Genomic DNA, 17,500 nt, shown 5'->3' on the forward strand with positions numbered 1-17,500 from the left:
TACTGTTCTTAATTCCAGGGCCCCCAAGTCCCCCCCCTCCCCCCCAACATTGGTTGCCACTCTTCATAGCCACCATTTTTTTTATAAACAAGAGATCTGTCGGGGCTCTGATGACGTGGTCCAGTGTCCCGCTCTCTCCCCGGCGTCTCGCTCGGCCTCGGTGCACTCTGGTGTGTGCTGTGCTGTGCTGCGCTGTGCGGTTGGCTGCGGTCCCTTCCTTGGGGCGTGTTTTGGAAGCCGTCTGACTTGATTGGAAGTGAAGGCGGGCATTGAGCTGTGTGCCAGTGAATGTGTCTCTCTGCACCGTGGTGGAGGGTGAGAATGGGGGGTGGGGGTTGGGGGTGGAGTGAGGGGGTGGGGGTCGACAGAGACCCAGAGAGTAAAGGGGAGAAGAGAGAGGGAGAGGGAGGGAGAGATAGAGATAGGGAGAAGGGGTAAGAATGAAAAACAACAAGCTAATCCTTCAGCATCAGCTGTGTGTGGGTGGACATGACTAACTACAGCTGGCTGCGGCTCTGCTTTTAAACAGTGCGCTGTGATGTGTCTTACACATGGACACACACACGCACACACACATGCACACACATGCACTTACACACACACACACACCACACACGCACATCTCACTTTGAAACATCAATCTCTCTCTTTACGATGTGCACACTGTTGTCACACATTGTGTGCTTTTTTCCTTTTACACACACACACACACACACACACACACACACACACACACACACACACACACACACACACACACACACCACAGTCATTTAATTAGGACATCTTAAGCTTAAGACATGTGGGCAGACGATAGAGGTAAAAGCCAGACCGTTGTTTTCCCAGACCCTGATGTGGGAGAAGGCCACAGAAGGCAGGAAGTCACTGAGGCTGATGCATCCTGTGTGCCCAATGCCCGATTACAAACGGAGTAACGGCTCAGTTGGAATAAAAATTCTCAAATAAACACCTCAATCGTAATGAAAATGCCTGATCCGATCTGAATTTTAATCGCAGTCCACCTCTTGCGGTGGTGTAGTCAGTTCCTATTCCGATTGAACAGCTATGTATCCACCTTATTCCTTAACCCGGAAATATGTATCGTTCCGATACTGTTTTCAACTTCTGTTCATTCTGTTAACATGCGTTTTCAGTACACTAACTAGAATATGCTTCAACTTAGATTTCTTTCGAAATGTTGACAATTCTGCCCACAGCATGGATATACTACTACATCATAACCGATATAAAATATAAAAGTTTACTATGAGCGACACGTTTTGTAGTGGTTGGCGAGGGGCGTCCTCTACCCAACACAGTGCTGATGCTAACCTTCGTCCTGTTCTCCTCTACCCAACACAGTGCTGATGCTAACCTTAGTCCTGTTCTCCTCTACCCAACACAGTGCTGATGATAACCTTCGTCCTGTTCTCCTCTACCCAACAGAGTGCTGATGCTAACCTTAGTCCTGTTCTCCTCTACCCAACACAGTGCTGATGCTATCCTTAGTCCTGTCCTCCTACTGGGCCTCTAACTCAGTGGTGAAGGCCAATATGGAGGCATTGTGTGATTACTGTATCGCTGACCCTAAACCAAACCAAAAGATCTGTTCTTGAAACAGAACAAGAAATCCCCTGTTCCTTTTGTGTACGTGTTTACATTGACAACAAGTCCTGCCCGCTGTTCACCAAGGATGGGTTAAAGTCCAGGCGGAAGTGCACTTTATCTCCTCTGCACAGATCCATTGGAGCATGCAGTCATGCACGTCGGAGGGGTTTTTTGCTTTCATAATTGACACTCTTGACCACTCACCATATTTATCATTCCATTCGGATCAGAATTTTAATCACAATGAAAGAGGTGGTGTAGTCCATTCCTATTGTGATTTAGCAGCCATGCATACGGTCAGTCAGATTGCCTGCTGTATGTTTTCAAGGAAACGTAGGCAACAACGATCAAAGTTTCTAAATCGATTGAGAGCCCCTGGTTGGAATAGAACGTACCTCATGTAAACAGATTTTTTAAATCGGAACAGTGTAATCGGAATAACAAAAAAACTATCCATGTAAATGTGGCTTATGTGTGTGTCGGACAGTCTGTGCGAAAGCAAAAGGTAATGTATTCAGTGTTAATATTGCCCGTACCTCAAAGCATGAATACAAAATAGTGAAGAATATTCCCGTCTGCTATGTTGTTCCATTTTTCCTTTAGATCAATGGAAGGTTTTGTCATTTTGAGTAATAAGAGTATTTATCTCCCTAAACAGCTGTAGTTATACAGTATGTGACGTGAGGCTGGGAATCAGCTGGAAAAAGCCAAGCTAATATCCAGTGTTCATACAGTACGTCAGAGGATCTACACATGCAGGAATGCAAGGGCTACTTGATCCACATGATGTTGTCCTAATTAGATTTTATAAGGTTATCAAGTTTGTGATGTGAAAAGCTGATTATCCTTGTTGTAAGAACAATTACTTAACGTTTGTTTGTAGCGTAACATTCCTTTAAGGGTATTACGAAGGCATAGTTTACTCTTGAGTCTTTAGTGTCAAGTCAAACAGCCCTCAGGGTTGTGCTCTAAAGTGGCAGAATGGAATTTAAACACCGAATTTAATCTTTTAATGCTTGTTTTCAAGTGGAAAATATATGTTTGTAAACGGTACAAGAGGCCAGTGTTTGCTCTGAGACAGTCACGAGAGAGGGCGTTGCTGGTGGAATAACCTTCCAGATCCCTTGTTGCTTTTGGACAGTGTGCCTAAAGTCAAAGGTACCTTGTTGTGGCACTTAAGTTAAAGATGATGGTGCAACCATGGTCCTACACACACACACTGCTCATTGATCTCACATTTCTGTCCTGGGAATGACCCTCTCTCACCACCACCACAAAGCATGAAGTCGCACACATACACACACACACACACACACACACACACACACACACACACACACACACCTCTAACTGAGCTTATTGATCCAGGTGAATTTCTGGTCTAAGTATCGATTCAACATGAAACAGGCTGGATTATTCTCTGAGGCAGCGGTCTAGAAAGCTTTAGGGTGAGGGAGAGTGTTCTGTTCAGCCATGTAAAGGTGGCTTAAGCGATTTCTGTTTGTATCGATTGAACACAGTGGTACTTTTTTTTCGCTAAGTGTGACATGGCATCCTGAATGCATTTTAAGAATAGACTTTTTTTTGTCCCAGAAAATGCAATCATTTTAACACCTGAAATCACAAAATGTCCATCTCCCCTCCAAAAATTCAAGTCATATTATACCTCTGACACTTTTTGTATCGATAAAGATTATATTTTTCATGCCAATCCTAAACCCTGGCTGTAGCCCATAAAAGACAGATCAGCATGGGTTGTCATATGTGACATCTGTTCTCTTAACGGAATTGTCTCTGAGTTGGAGCGGTTATAAAGGTGGTTTTGATTGACAGGTCTCAAACAAAAGGAAACTGATGGTAAAAAAAAAACAAGTACCGTTTCCTCAAGATGGTCCGTGATGGTTGCCAAGTGCCATGTAATTGCAGAATGAATGTATAATTGATATGGCAACAGCTGACGGAAGTCTTTGAAGAATTAAAACGATTCTAGCTCATCAACTAAACCCTAAATGTGATTGCTTTGCAGACATCCAGACATAATCTGTGGTGTATCTTCAAATTTGATTTTGTGATTCCATCAGTGTCGACAGTTTGGGGCTTTTGATATATTATTTAGTCTGCTAATACTGTTTTATGATCGGTAGTGTCCGTGTCTGGAGAGGGCTATTAGTGTGATGAAAGTGTAATATTAATTATGTACGTAGCCCGGCATTGGTACAAATTCCTGCTCATGTTATGCAACGAGTTGCAGTGAGTCCCCTCTCGCCCCTTCCAATCATGCACATCGCCGCTGTACAAAGTGTAGACCGCACACACACAAAACGCAGTTAAAGCAAAAATCTATGTTATCAAAAAATGGAAAGATACCAAGGCACTCATCTAGCAGAAAGTTTTCTTAAAATGCCTTTATTCTACTTGGCAACACATGATAAAAATGTTAAATGTATCTTTCCATGTTTTTGATACTAAGTATAAGCCTTTGACCAAAGAGCACCATCTAGCACTATCACAAATTCCAGGTGGCACTCCAGCTCAACCATCTTTCAAAAATCAATGTTGTTCTTGATTGCTATCGATAGCGCCACCCGTTTCATCTGTTTTTGCTAAACTGATCAGATTCCAGTCAGGAACATTGTGGCGCGTACCTGCTGTTGCTTAACGAAGTGGATGTGATCTGCACAGTGGTAGTGCTGCAGTGGATCAGTGGTTCTCCGCCCGTGTGCAGCGCAGTACTGTAAGGCCAGGTGAGGTGAGGTGAGCCGTGGAGGTTTTGAGGAACCCAGTGTGTTTTTGTGCAGGCTCATGGAATAGGCTAGAGGGATATTTTTGAATGCATGACAGCTCCTTAAAAAAAAAAAAAAAAACATTTTAGGAAGTCAGAAACTTCTTCCTTCTAGGCAAGCTAGCCACTGTGGTTTAGCACCCATAAGCACAGTTGTTATATGAATGTATTGCATGGATATGTTGCGGTACATTTAACACATTTTCACTTGCCTGGTCAAGCAGCAAAACAAATCCCATCTAGTGACTAATTTGAGGACTCTCACAACTCAACAGAACAACAGAATAGAATCCCCGTTCCCCGTTCCCCCCAATCTTATGTACAGTAAGAACTCTTTTGCGCTCTCTGGATACATGTTGGTCTACACAACAGGAACCTTATTTACCTACAGTAAGTGTGTTTGTGTAAAGTGTTTTAAATAGGTTCTGAGGGCAAGGACATTTTTTTTGTAGGAAGCGCCATACTGACCATCATTTAGTCAGTTGCTGTCTGCTACACAAAGGACTATGATCTACCAGTTTTCCTATATTTACGTGTTGCTTGCAGTGTAAACAGAGTGTCCCCCTTTAGCATGTGAGATGGAGAGGGGCTTGGCCCCAAAAGAGCTGAGCCTTTAACTCTCCATCTCCTCCACACGTTGCCCAGTGCAGCTTAGTGTGTGTGTGTGTGTGTGTGTGTGTCCGAAACCTCCGGGGCTTTTCCTCGGCCCTCCGCTCTCCGCCAGGGAAAGCCCTGTGAGAATGCCACCGCGTCCAGCCCAGTCCTGTCGTCACGGAGCGGCTACGTGCCCCGCCGAGGGCAGTCAGACGGAACATATTGCACGTCCCCCCAAAAAAAGTCTGCCTCAATCAAAACAGGGGAAAAAAAAGTGGTCTTGATTCCTTCTCCCTCACGGGGGCTTACTTAACTGTAAGAGGATAGAGGAGTGGGCAATGCAGTGGGCAGCAGAGCTCCAATGGAGACTTATCCAGCAGCAAGCTCCATTGCTATTAGACCAGGGCAAACTTATGTGGATTGTGAAATAGGAATGGGTTTAAAAACATGACCAAGTCCAAGACTTTTTCATAACTTTAGTATTGTCCAAAGGCATGGTTGTCTAGGTTGCATTGATTGGTTGTAGCCAACTATAATATGCCGTTAGAAAAATAATTCCGGAAATATATCCGTGCCGTCCTCTCAACACAGCCCGTCCAGAGCACTGGCACGGGTCCAGATTTACCCACGAGGCACTGCTCCGCTGCTTACACGAGCGCGTGCCCATGGCGACGGTGGCCACAGAGCGAGCTCCATCACATGCGCGCGGTGTGACACCTCTACTCGGAACCCTCCCGCCCGTGTTTACCATCCATCCTGCCCCCAGGTGCTCGGCTGGCCCGGGGGCCCCATGATGGATGTGCGGCTGAAAAGGAAAGCTCGGAGTGTTTGGCTCAAGCCAGAGGCAGCTCGACTCCAGCTCGCCGACCGACAGACCGACGGACCGACCGACCGCCGTCTTCCGCGAATCTGTCAGCCCCTTGAGAGGGGGGCCCGGGCGCAGACTAGATGAGGCGGCGCTCGCTCGCCAGGTTATTTTTGTCGCCATATAAGAGATCTTGTGCAGTTCAGCCGCGCGGTAATTTATTTATCCAGCTGCGGTGGAAGTGATGGAAGTCAAATTGGGACGCTGGCAAATATCAAATATCAGATTATCTCTTCCTTGCTCATTCTCCCACTCAATCTCTCTCTTTCTTTCTTTCTGTGTGTGTGTGTGTGTGTGTGTGCGTGTGTGCGTGTGTGTGTGTGTGTGTGCGTGTGTGCGTGTGTGCGTGTGTGCGTGTGTGCGTGTGTGTGCGCGTGCGCGCGCATGCATGCAGGTTTGGGTATGTTTGTGCGTGCGCGCGACGCGTGTGTTTGTTTGTGTGTGTTTATGTGCTTTCTGTATAGTGTCAGTTTGTGTCTGGAGCATAGACTCCTACAGTATATACTGCACTGGTTCAGAGCAGCTGTTCTCCCACTGAACTCTAGTTATGGAATGATTAAAGGCTGGTACGGTACCTTTCATGCTTGTTTAGTCTGGAACCCAAACGTAAGGCGTCTCCTTTGATCCGTTCCCCACTATCATCAGACCCAGCAGGGTTCTCAACTCACTGTCTCTCTGGCTGGTTTGATTTGAGGCAGACAGAAAGACAGACAGGCCATGAAGGGATGAAACCGACATGTCATTGTGGTATCCGTGTCTCACACTCTGTGTGTGTGTGTGGCTGTGTGTGTTTGTCTCTGTGTCTGAGTATGTGCATGTTTATGTTTCTGAGAGAGGTGCTCTGCGTGTGTGTGTGCAGTATGTGTGTTTGTGTCTGTGTGTGTGTGTGTGTGCGCGTGTGTGCATGTGTGTGTGCGTGTGTCTGTGTATGTGTGTGTGTGCGTGTGTGTGTCAAATGGCAACGGCTGGTGGGCGGAAAGTCGAGGAACTCTCAAAAGGCCGTTGAAATGGCACCATGCTAATGAGGGCGGCGCGCTAACATCGTCCCCTCACTGTGACTCATTGTCTTCGGTCGGCCGAGTCTCGCAAAACACAAAGTGTTTGTCTCTTCACCCAGTTGTGTCAGTCGGCTCCTCAGTGTCAGGGTCAACAAGCTGCACTCTTACACGCCGCACACTTCCTGCCTAACCGTTATTATTTCCTCCCTGATGTCCTGCTGATCCTCTGCCACGCTAATAAAAACGCTAACACTTACAAGTGCCCCTCTTTATAGCCTGTGTTTGTATAGATGGATCAAAGGCATTCACCTGGTCTGTGACAACCCTTTTGACTGTGTCCAGCTCGGGAGATGGAACACTCGTTCACCAATCAGCCCCTCTGCTTTGGCACTGCAAGTGTCACAGGCTAATGTTTCCTTCACGTTCTGTTCCGGCTCGGCTCCAGTCAGCTATTGTGTCGTTTACTCTGGGCACCAGAGTCCATTACAAGTGTCCATGAAACATTGATGCCTTTGATAAATAATTGAGCAGCCTATTAAATACGCGCCAAGGCCGTGCCCCGAGGCAACAGAGAGCAAGAGCTGTGAGTGCAGGAGGAAGCAGCGCTCTATTATAAGCACACACACACACACACACACACACACACACACACACACACACACACATGCACGCACACACATGCACGCACACAAGCAGACACACACACACACACACTCACACACACACAAGTCACATACACACCCACACACACTCACAAGTCATCACACAAGCAGACACACACAAGTGTAGGTGTTTTGTATGGTGGTAACCTTAGCCTTGCTGATTAATAGTCAGTTGTGTCAGTCTGAGATTTGTCTGTGTATTGTCTCTGACTGGCCCATGACTGAGTTGAGTTGAGTGGGCAGTCTGGTGGGCGCTGGTGACAGACTTGTCTCTCAGTGGTGTAATGGAGACTGAGAGCGTGACATTTGTCTAGAAATTGAGTAATATCTCTTAAAAGGGAGAAAGAAATTCTTCATCAAGAACAAAGTAAGACATTTCCTTACCGCCCACAGGGTTTGGGGAGAGGCAAATATATCACTATGTGAATTGTGAAATGGTGAAGGAGGAAGCATTGCAGTCCCGTGGTTAATGCTAACTGGTTGAAGGTTAGTCAACCAAGGTGAGCCAAGGTTCGTTTTTTAAAACATTTTAAAGCAACACTAAAGCACTATAGTCGCACACACGCTATATGTTTAGCAAATAACGATGTTCACAGACAAGGTAGAGTATGTTGCATGGTCTCATGAAAGTATAATGTATTGCGGCATCGAGGCAAGTCAAATTTGTAGTTTCTGATATCTCATTTAATCGAACTACAGAAACGCTACCTGATCAGGTAAAGTTACATAGTGTGGTTATAGCCGATAGAGGGCTGTGAAGTGAATGCAGAAGTGCCGTTCAGCCCGTTACGAGTTGATGAACCGCTGAAATGATTTTGGAAACATTATGTAGGTATGAAAAACTCTTTAGTGTTGCTTTAAGTATATTTTTGGGCTGGTTTGCCTTTATTATGATAGGACAGTGAAGAGGCAGACAGGAGGCAAGTGGGAGAGAGAGATGGGGGTAGGATGGAGAAATGACCGGGGTCGGACTCGAACCCAGGTCCCCGTGGGCACGGACATGGTATGAGTGCCACAGTGCCCCGAAACAAAGGTACAAATGTACATTAGAATGCAGTGAGTGGAAACGGTTCTTAAATGGAGCTGGGCCAGACCAGTCCTGACTCCTGTTTACTATGTGTATTTGGGTCAGGTTAAATCAAGCAAAAACAGACCTAAAAGTCCTGCTGTTTTCCGTGTGCCTTCATTATATACAAGCTAATGCCGTTTGAAAGGTATAGTTGCGTCATGCTTAACGACGTTGGTTAGTGATTGTATGTTTTTAGTGCTCTCTAAGAATAGCCTTGGCTCACGATGCTGTAATGGACAGTGAAAGCCTCCCCCAAAAGACTCCCACCGGACGCTTGGACCATCCCGATGGTGGTCGATGTTTCCTTCTCGTCGTCGGTATCTCCACACTCCTCCCCGTGGGCTCTGGCTGACCCCACTCTCCTTCACTCAGCTGTCCCCTCTCTCCTGGTCTCTTGGCCTCCTCCCTTCTGTCGTGGACGCGTCTCATGTCTTTGGGGCACCAGCTGTCTGATTGAATCCAGGCTGACCGCTTCTCTCCTCGTTCCCCACTGAGCGGACGAGCGGCCTGCTGTTGTCGACATGGTTCTCCACTAACGCGACATGACCTGTGCATTGGCACGCTAGCATGGCCTGTTCCTCGATGTAGTGGAAGTGTCACATAAATGTAAGGAAACCGTATGAATTCATCAGGGACTAAAATTAAAAGCTGACATTATAAAACACTCAAGAGTCCTTTCTTGCTGTTTGAGCCAAGTCATTAAGCTTGGCTCAAAACTAAGCTTTCCAAAGCTAAGCTAAAACAGATTTTGAAAGCATCTCACTGCCATGAAGTAGTCTGATAAACGAGCAGAGTGTACTCTCATCCATTTTACCCCTTGCTGTTTTTTTCCTCATGCTAAATCAAAACTGTGGTGTCTCGATTTTAGCTCACAACATTATCTAAGTTTAGCTAAGTACAGCGACATGGGGATATTTTTCTCGAAACTTGATAAAGTGTCACTGCGCGTAATGTGTTCCTGCGCGAGTGTGTGCAGGAGATAAGAAGCGTATTGAAGATAAGAGGCCACCTGGGTGTGTGTGCCACTGTGGGTGACCACAGCATCAGTTGAGATGACGGGCCTTCGCTGAGAACCCATTGGTGGGAAACGACTAGAAACGACTACGCTCACCAGTTTGGCGCATCAGTTTGGCACACCAACGGAGTATCTCCCAGCAGGATCTCCCAATGACCTATAAAGAGAGTAACGCTTTTATAATGGACGTAAAGGAGGACTTACGGAATGACTAATCCATTTCGCGGACTAATTAGGCAACCTCTTGAACCGGTGAAGACCGTGAGTGGCTCTCAAAACATGCACAGGCCAAGACATCCGTTTGCAGATTGGCAATCTAAGTACAGTCAGTGCCTGAATGAATAAATACTGAGTAGGTGTGTTTGTCTAGATGCCAGCCCTTGTCAAATCGTGTTTGGACTTGATGATTGTCAATTTTTGTTTGATTCATCAGTGTGAAGTGTTTGTTCCGTTAATGCACCTTTCAGAAGTCTCTTTTAAAAGTTTGAATTAGTGGGGAAAATGGAATGTTACATAAACGCATGAATATTTTGTCACCATTTTCATTCAATACCTATTATGTTGAATGATTGGTGGGTTGTTGGTTGTTGGTTGTCTGGTTCGTTTTTCAGCATTTTGAAGTATAGTCATTCTTCTCAGGTCAAGTCGGCCTTGCCAGCTGACTCACTCAGTCTGCCGCACTGATGTGGGAAACATCTGCAAATCTCGGCCCCAGATGTTTTCCTTTGCCGTTTTCCATCTCACATTTGTAATTGTGCTGGGCCCTCAAATAGTTGGCGGGTCATCGTTTATTGGATTCTGTTGCCCTCTCTGTGCATAAGTCTTTATGAGCTAATAAAAAAGCCTTTTGTGTGATCTGCCCCCTGTTCACCTCAAGCTGATTTTGTCAGCCGGCCAAACAGATACATTTATATATTTAGTTCCCTCGGTACATGCTAAAAGCTCTCTAAACGGCTGTTTACTTTAAGTGGACGATCTAATAGTCCCATCCACTGTTTTTTATTGTAAACAGAGTGCTTGAGAAAGGTCTTGTGGAACTCCTACAGTATATCCACATGGTATTAACCAGGTATTGACTGATCTCAGTCATCTGGCTTTGGGCTTTGGTGCAGACAGACCTCAGCATTTACCAAAGTTTGCCGTTAATGATGAAAAAACGTTTTTCATCGCCTTGAATGAATTGGGTTAAATGTAAACGTGCGTGACATGTCAATAACTCATTGTGGTCTCTTTGCTCTGTCTCTCTGTGCAGGACCCCAGGAGCAAGCACAAGTTCAAAATCCACACCTATGGAAGCCCCACGTTCTGTGACCACTGCGGCTCGCTTCTTTACGGACTCCTCCACCAAGGGATGAAGTGCGACAGTAAGTGCCTTAGTTGCTCCAGGCACACACACGCACACATATACACACACACACACTCACACCCGCACGCACACATACACACGCACGCACGCACACACGACTTTGGCAAGAGCTTAACTCAGAATGTCATAGATCTATGGCAACAGGTCCGCTGGAGAAAAAAAGAGATGAAGCCATGGATGGAGAGAGGAAGAAAGAGATGGATAAAGAGATGAATTGATAGGTAGAGAGAGGGAGGGGGGGAGGAAAAATGAGGGCAGAGCTCCAATCTAGCGCTCGTTTCTTCCAAATCAGATATTATGCAGATTATCTTCTGTACTAGGAGCCCCATTAATAACTTCCACAAGAACGCTGACAACCAGACGAAACACGCAGGCCAGATGAAAGGCGGCACGTGATCATCAGTCAGTGTTCCCGCTCTCCCCGTCTTCCGCCATCCCAGATCGCCCTCCGTCAGCGACATCAATTAGCTCGTGCATTCATCATCCCCCCCTATCAGGGCTCGGCTGCTCGGGCCTAATTATAACTCTGGGCTAATGAAGAATGGAGACGACAGATGTCATGCGTGTCAGAGGGGGCTGGTTGGGCTGGTACGGCTCTGGGATTTGCTCTGTGCGTGTGTGTGTGTGTGTGTGTGGCATGTCAGCTCCATACACATAAACATGCGCACTCTCACTCCTGACTCAGGAGCAACATGGCCTTTTGACATTAGTGAAGGCTCCTAGTTGATGAGTAGGTCTGTTGTGTGGTGAAAAAGAAAATGGTAGAATTAATATGGTGTGTGCAGTATGTTCTGCTGTAGATATATTGATACTGTTCTTATGAATGTATAAATGTTTAAATGCATATCTGTGTGAATACTCTACTTACTATTAATGTTAATGTTGTTTGTTTGTGTGTGTGTGTGCGTGTGTGTGCGTGTGTGTGTGTGTGTGTGTGTGTGTGTGCACGTGTGTGTGTGTGTTAGCCTGTGACATGAACGTCCATAAGGTGTGCGTGATGAACGTGCCCAGCCTGTGCGGGATGGACCACACGGAGCGGCGCGGCCGCATCTTCCTCAAGGTGGAGGTCACCGGGGAGAAGCTGCAGGTCACAGGTAGGTCACCACCCCCCGGCTGCCCCACACACACACACACACACACACACACACACACACACTACGGACCCGCTCTGTCCCTCGGGACCTCCCTTAGGGCTTCTGCTTGGCTTGACCTCACTCGATTGCGTGCCTGGCATGGTGACAGTGAATCTTTGTGGTCAATGCCTGGGAGATCACAGGAGGAGGCGAGATGGAGAATCTAAAGATTTCCTGTGTCCTGCTGCCTCGGCCGCCGCTCACCAGGGATACTCCGGCTAGTGGGAAGAGGGTTATTGGATCCTCCGTATCCGGGCCACACTAGTAGAGCATTCCCTACCTAATAAGGAGTAGGCGCAGCGCATGCACATCTGGTTTTGGAGGGTTGTGTAAGGCAGGCAGATGTGCAAATTATCATGATCACTTAAGTTATTATAAATGAGTTGGAATCTATTCGGTTGGAAAGACCTGATTTTCCTTCCCGTTTATCGTTATCATCCTTGTGAATGAAAACAGTGCTGGGTCTGGCTGACCTGTTTATTCGTGTCTGATTAGACGAGAGAGTCACGGAATGAGTGCACAAGGGCCTCAAGTGGCTCTCTCACTGAAATGGGCTCTTGACTGATGTGCTTGCGTTGTTTGGCAACAGGAGATGCCAAGACTTAAGTCCATTAGTTGGTAAAAGAAGAACTGCCGTGTAAAAGCAATATGACACTTGTGACCGTGGCATATTGCTTAATAAATTCTGAAGTCTGTGTCCTGGAGACTTTTCCCTTTTGAAACTTCAGGTGATTGTATTGGCAGCCTTTGTATGTTTTCCCAGAGAGGGCCATTTTAATTAACAGTGCACAGATATGAAAGCTGTTGACACTTCTGGAAAAATCTGGATGGGTCCTTCCGTAAAAATGCATGGGGTTGGTGGTTGGTGGTTGTTGATGGTTCAACAGCATGTTGCTACCAACGCACCCCCTGGGTCTCTGTCATCCCCATGGAAGGCTAAATTTGGCAGCTGCGCCGTTGATAGACACCTTTGGTATGCACGCCACCGGTCGAGATCGATCCGGCGCTCGCCGGCGTCTTCCCCTGCCGGGAATGCTCCATGGCCGTGCCGCACTAATGAGCTAGCGGAGCAGTGGACAGAATGCAGATACCCTGACCAAGAGTTGTGATGTTTTCATCGAGCCTTCTGTCGGAGTCAACTGCCAATATGTCACCTGTTTGGAGATGCACAGTGGGCCATTGTGTTAGGGGGAGGAGGGGGGGGTACAGCTGTTAATTAATACCAACAGAGCCAGCTTTCACTCCAGCTCTGACTTGTGATAGTACACACAGAATCACCTGTTGGAGATTGTCCTGTAATGGCAGATCCGAGGTGCATTCAAATTTGCAAAGCATTTCGGTTTGCCTTGAGTTTTTAGCAAACACTTGCAAATACTCGCAAACAGTCTGAGGAGGGAGTTCTCTACGGACATACAGTGGAATTTCGTAACTGGACTAGACGAAGGTAACAATGCAATTACTGTTACAATAGAATGTTAACACCAAATCGGACAACTGTTCAGAGAAAACATGTTTGCCACCAACATTTGTCAGATTTGAACGCACAGGTCCAACAGGTTTTTTTCGTTTGTTTTGTTTGTGGAATTGTTTTTGCTTCTTCCATCACACTTTTAAACTTCTACATTCAATTTCTAAACTGTAGTGAGAATGACTGATGAAATGTTGTAGTCTATAGTCAAGAGGAGCAAATAGAATCCAAATCTATGAAAGCCATATAGCAAATAGAGGTGATCAGATGGATGGTTTGTGTTGTTTCTTAGGCCAACACATTGAGCTTACATTTTTAATAAGGATGCCTCTGGATTGATTGTCTTCCCATCAAAGCCCCCCCCCTCCCATACACACACACACACACACACACACACACAAACACCCCACCGCACCATTGCTAGCCTCCACCCCCGCCTCCATCTCCATATGGATTACTCCATCAGGGCTGTTTGTTGATTCCTAGCGACTCCCGGGGCCCTCCGTAGGCCAAACCGATCGATTGGCCGCACGATCCGATTCACACTCCTGGCCCATCTCCCGTTTCAAATGAGTCCTGGCAGCCCGGGAAGCCCGATCGCTCTCTCCCTGCGCATGCACATCTGTGTGAGGGGAGGCCACCTCAGGCGTTCCCCCCGATGACGACAGCAGTGTGGAGGGCAGCGTTGGGACAGCGCTTTGTCACGAGCAGCAGGGTGTAGTCAGAAAGTGTTGTGAGTCAGTGCCCCAGAGCAGCATCCTTAGGAAGTGTGAAGGTTACAGAGACTCCATTTTGTCCCCCGACTTCTCCATAGATGCACACCATTGCGAAGAATGATCAGATATTCTGACAAATTCACAGACAAAGTAGGTATGTCAGAAGTAGAAGGATGTGGAGTTTGTTGCTTCATGTCAAAGTAGTTGGTCATATTGTAACATAATTCTTTTAAGAAGCCAGCACAGGACACTGGAGTAATGTTCAGAACAATGGAAGGAAGGACTCATGAAAAGTCTCACTAATAGTATTGGTGCCATGCACAATTCTTTTCCTGGTTCTTTCGCCATGGGTAATGATGACGGAAATTGAGCACCATAAAAACATCCCAGACTTGTGAAACTGCCTCGCTCTCATGTGCCCCAACCACATTACCACGGGGTTGTTTTGGAAATTTGAGTCCAAGTTTCCTCAGGTTTCTCTGCGGAGGAATCCTCGGTAGATGATTGTGTAAGACATAGCTTTTTAGTGAGTGTTTTTCCCCACAGCTCTCCTTGGACTGTGTGCATATTATATTTCCTCTCAGAATGTGATAGAAGGAAAAGCAGAGGAGCCTTATGCTTCAGAATGAAAGTGTAGTGTGTAACTAGTACATAGTTCTCCATATAGATAGATAGATAGATAGATAGATAGATTATCTTCTTCTGCCTTTTTTATAATTATTAGATAAATTCCGTTGTGTTTTCTATGGTCCATCACCATTTGTTGTGGTAATGCACACATGTGTTTGATTATGGCTCCATGTGTGCAGGGCTGTGCTGTGCATTCCCCTGCTAGAGAGTGTGTTTGTGTATGCGTGTCTTTGTCTGACTGAAAGCACAGGCTTCTATGGTCCGGCTTACGTGGAGAAAGCAGACCTTGTGAAAGAAAGGAAGAAGGAAGGAAAGAAAGAAAGCGAGACTGAGCCTGTCCTAGTTCTGTTTCCGCACGCCTGGACCGGAGCTCTGCGGTGTCGACCTCTCCTCTCCTCCCCCTCCCCCTCTTCCTCCTCCTCCTCCTCCTCCTCCTCCTCCTCCTCCTCCTCCTCCTCCTTCTGTCACCATACCCCACTGCCTCCTGGTGACGGTGCTTTTCAGCCAGCAACAGGAGGCCATGACCCCCCCTCCTTAACACACACACACACACACACACACACACACACACACCCTCCCCTGCACACAGCAGCAGCTTACAACAGCCACGCTTGATGCACACAATCAGCAGATCTGTCACAGCACCATTCAACACAGACATCGCTAACAGCTGGGCTACAGCGGGCGCGCGACCAAAGCATTCTGTTTGCGGAGCGTAATGCTGCAACAGTTAGCCTCCACCGTTGTCAATGGAACTGGCTACACCAGATGTAGGAGCTTTGTGCACCTTTTGAAAATAAGATTAGACTAGCCGTCTAAAACTATTTTTAGGCTCTGTGAACGGAACGTTTCAGTGGCACGCCTGGTGGAGCTCGGCTGTAAGGGACTCAAAGGGGCTGGCTGCTGATGCTGTGTCTCGAAGGGGGCAGATCTGGGGTCATGTTTGGGTCGATCATGGGCTGCAGTTGAAGGGTGTTGGGGCTGATCCAGGGCCAGTTGTGGTACAGTGCTGATGCTCAGCTGATGCCAGGAGGACACTGGAGGAGGTGTGTGTGTGTGTGTGTGTGTGTGTGTGTGTGTGTGTGTGTGTGTGTGTGTGTGTGTGTGTGTGTGTGTGTGTGTGTGTGTGTGTGTGTGTGTGTGTGTGTGTGTGTGTGTGTGTGTGTGTGTGTGTGTGTGTGTGTAGCCAGTGCAGTGGAAGGGGAACATCTGATCCTGATGAGGCCTGACTTCATGAGTGATGCAATAGGGCAGAATTAATCGGCATGTGTGTGTTTCTGAGTGTTTGTTTGTGTGTGTGTGTGTGTGTGTGTGTGTGTGTGTTTGTATGTGTTTGTGTGTGTGTTTGTGTTGGTTTATCCTTTTGTGCATATATGTTTGGGTATGTGATGTGTGTGTGTGTTTGTTATGTGCGTGTTTGTTTGTATGTGTTTTTGTGTGTGTGTGTGTGTGTGTGTGTGTGTGTGTGTGTGTTTTGTGTGTGTGTGCATGTTTGTGTGTGTGTTCTATGTGCATATTTGTGTGTGTGTTTTTTGTGCGTGTTCGTCCACATATTTTCCTACACATCCGTGCAAACTCCTGCACGCAGCTCATTTTGGTGCCCCATGCTGTCAGTCAGCGGTTGCAAAAGGGCTCATTATTCCAGGAAACGCAACGGTGGCATCTCCCAATGGAGCGCAGCGCCAGGCAGACTCACTCTCGCCACGCCACGCCACACACAGGTCGCTCACATGCCACTATTCATGGGCACGACACGACCTCATCACCGGTTACATCACCCAGTGCCCAGTCATGTTGGCGAGTGCCCCCCTGGGGTCGTGCGAACCCCGTGACTCCGGACCTACGGACCACGAGGCACAGCTCCAGTGAGTCAGCGGTTCTCACCGTGCTCTCTGGAAGCATGTGATGGCAAGCGCTAATCATTGAGATGGCTAAGCCTCGGGCTAGAACCATGCATTTGACATGTACACAGTGGTGGTGTGCATATCACAGTGGTAGGGGGATGCCATGTTGGCATCAACAGCAAAAACACTGAGACACCTAGAGGGTTCTCTTTTCTTTTTTTTTACCTCAGTGTTGGCACAACGTTGGGTACCCTGACGCAGATGTCAAATGATGGAATGAGTCTCTTGAACAGTCGCTGACACCTCAAGAGCCTCTCCACTCTGGCTGTACGTCACCGCGTCTTGAGGAGCTCTCGCTAACCGTTAACTTGTTCCGCCGCTGACGCCGAGAGTGCGGCACTTGTCAACAGTGTAACTGGAATGTAATCTAGAACCCTTGTGCCAGGCAGTTGAAGCAAATGTTGACCTTTTCACCACGTCACAAAAACAACTGCTGCCACATTCTTAATGTTGGTGGTTGAGCTCATCGGTGTCCTTGCACAAACAGTATCATTCAGTACAATGTGCAGCATTCGGATCTAGCAAGCCTCTGGGAAATAGCCTGCTGCTGCGTACCGCACATCCTCTCCACTCCCTAACGCAGGGCTGCTCGGAGGCTCTGGTGTGGGAGGGATGCCCTCAGGGAGGCCCGTGGGCCACGTGTGGTGTATTAGTTGTGGACTGGGACCCCTCCCACACACACGCACAGGA

General features: G+C 47.2%; 1 protein-coding gene across 1 annotated transcript in view; it reads left to right on the plus strand.

The window, feature by feature from the left end:
• Positions 1–17,500, plus strand: part of prkcaa (protein kinase C, alpha, a) — a 159,969-nt gene that overhangs the window by 73,088 nt on the left and 69,381 nt on the right. Inside the window, exons 4-5 of the mRNA XM_062546456.1 lie at positions 10,846–10,957; positions 11,925–12,053. Of these exons, the coding sequence (XP_062402440.1) occupies positions 10,846–10,957; positions 11,925–12,053 (241 nt within the window). The remainder of the gene's footprint in view (positions 1–10,845; positions 10,958–11,924; positions 12,054–17,500) is intronic.

Source organism: Sardina pilchardus, chromosome 1 (assembly GCF_963854185.1).
Source record: "Sardina pilchardus chromosome 1, fSarPil1.1, whole genome shotgun sequence".
Classification (NCBI taxonomy): Eukaryota; Metazoa; Chordata; class Actinopteri; order Clupeiformes; family Clupeidae; genus Sardina; species Sardina pilchardus.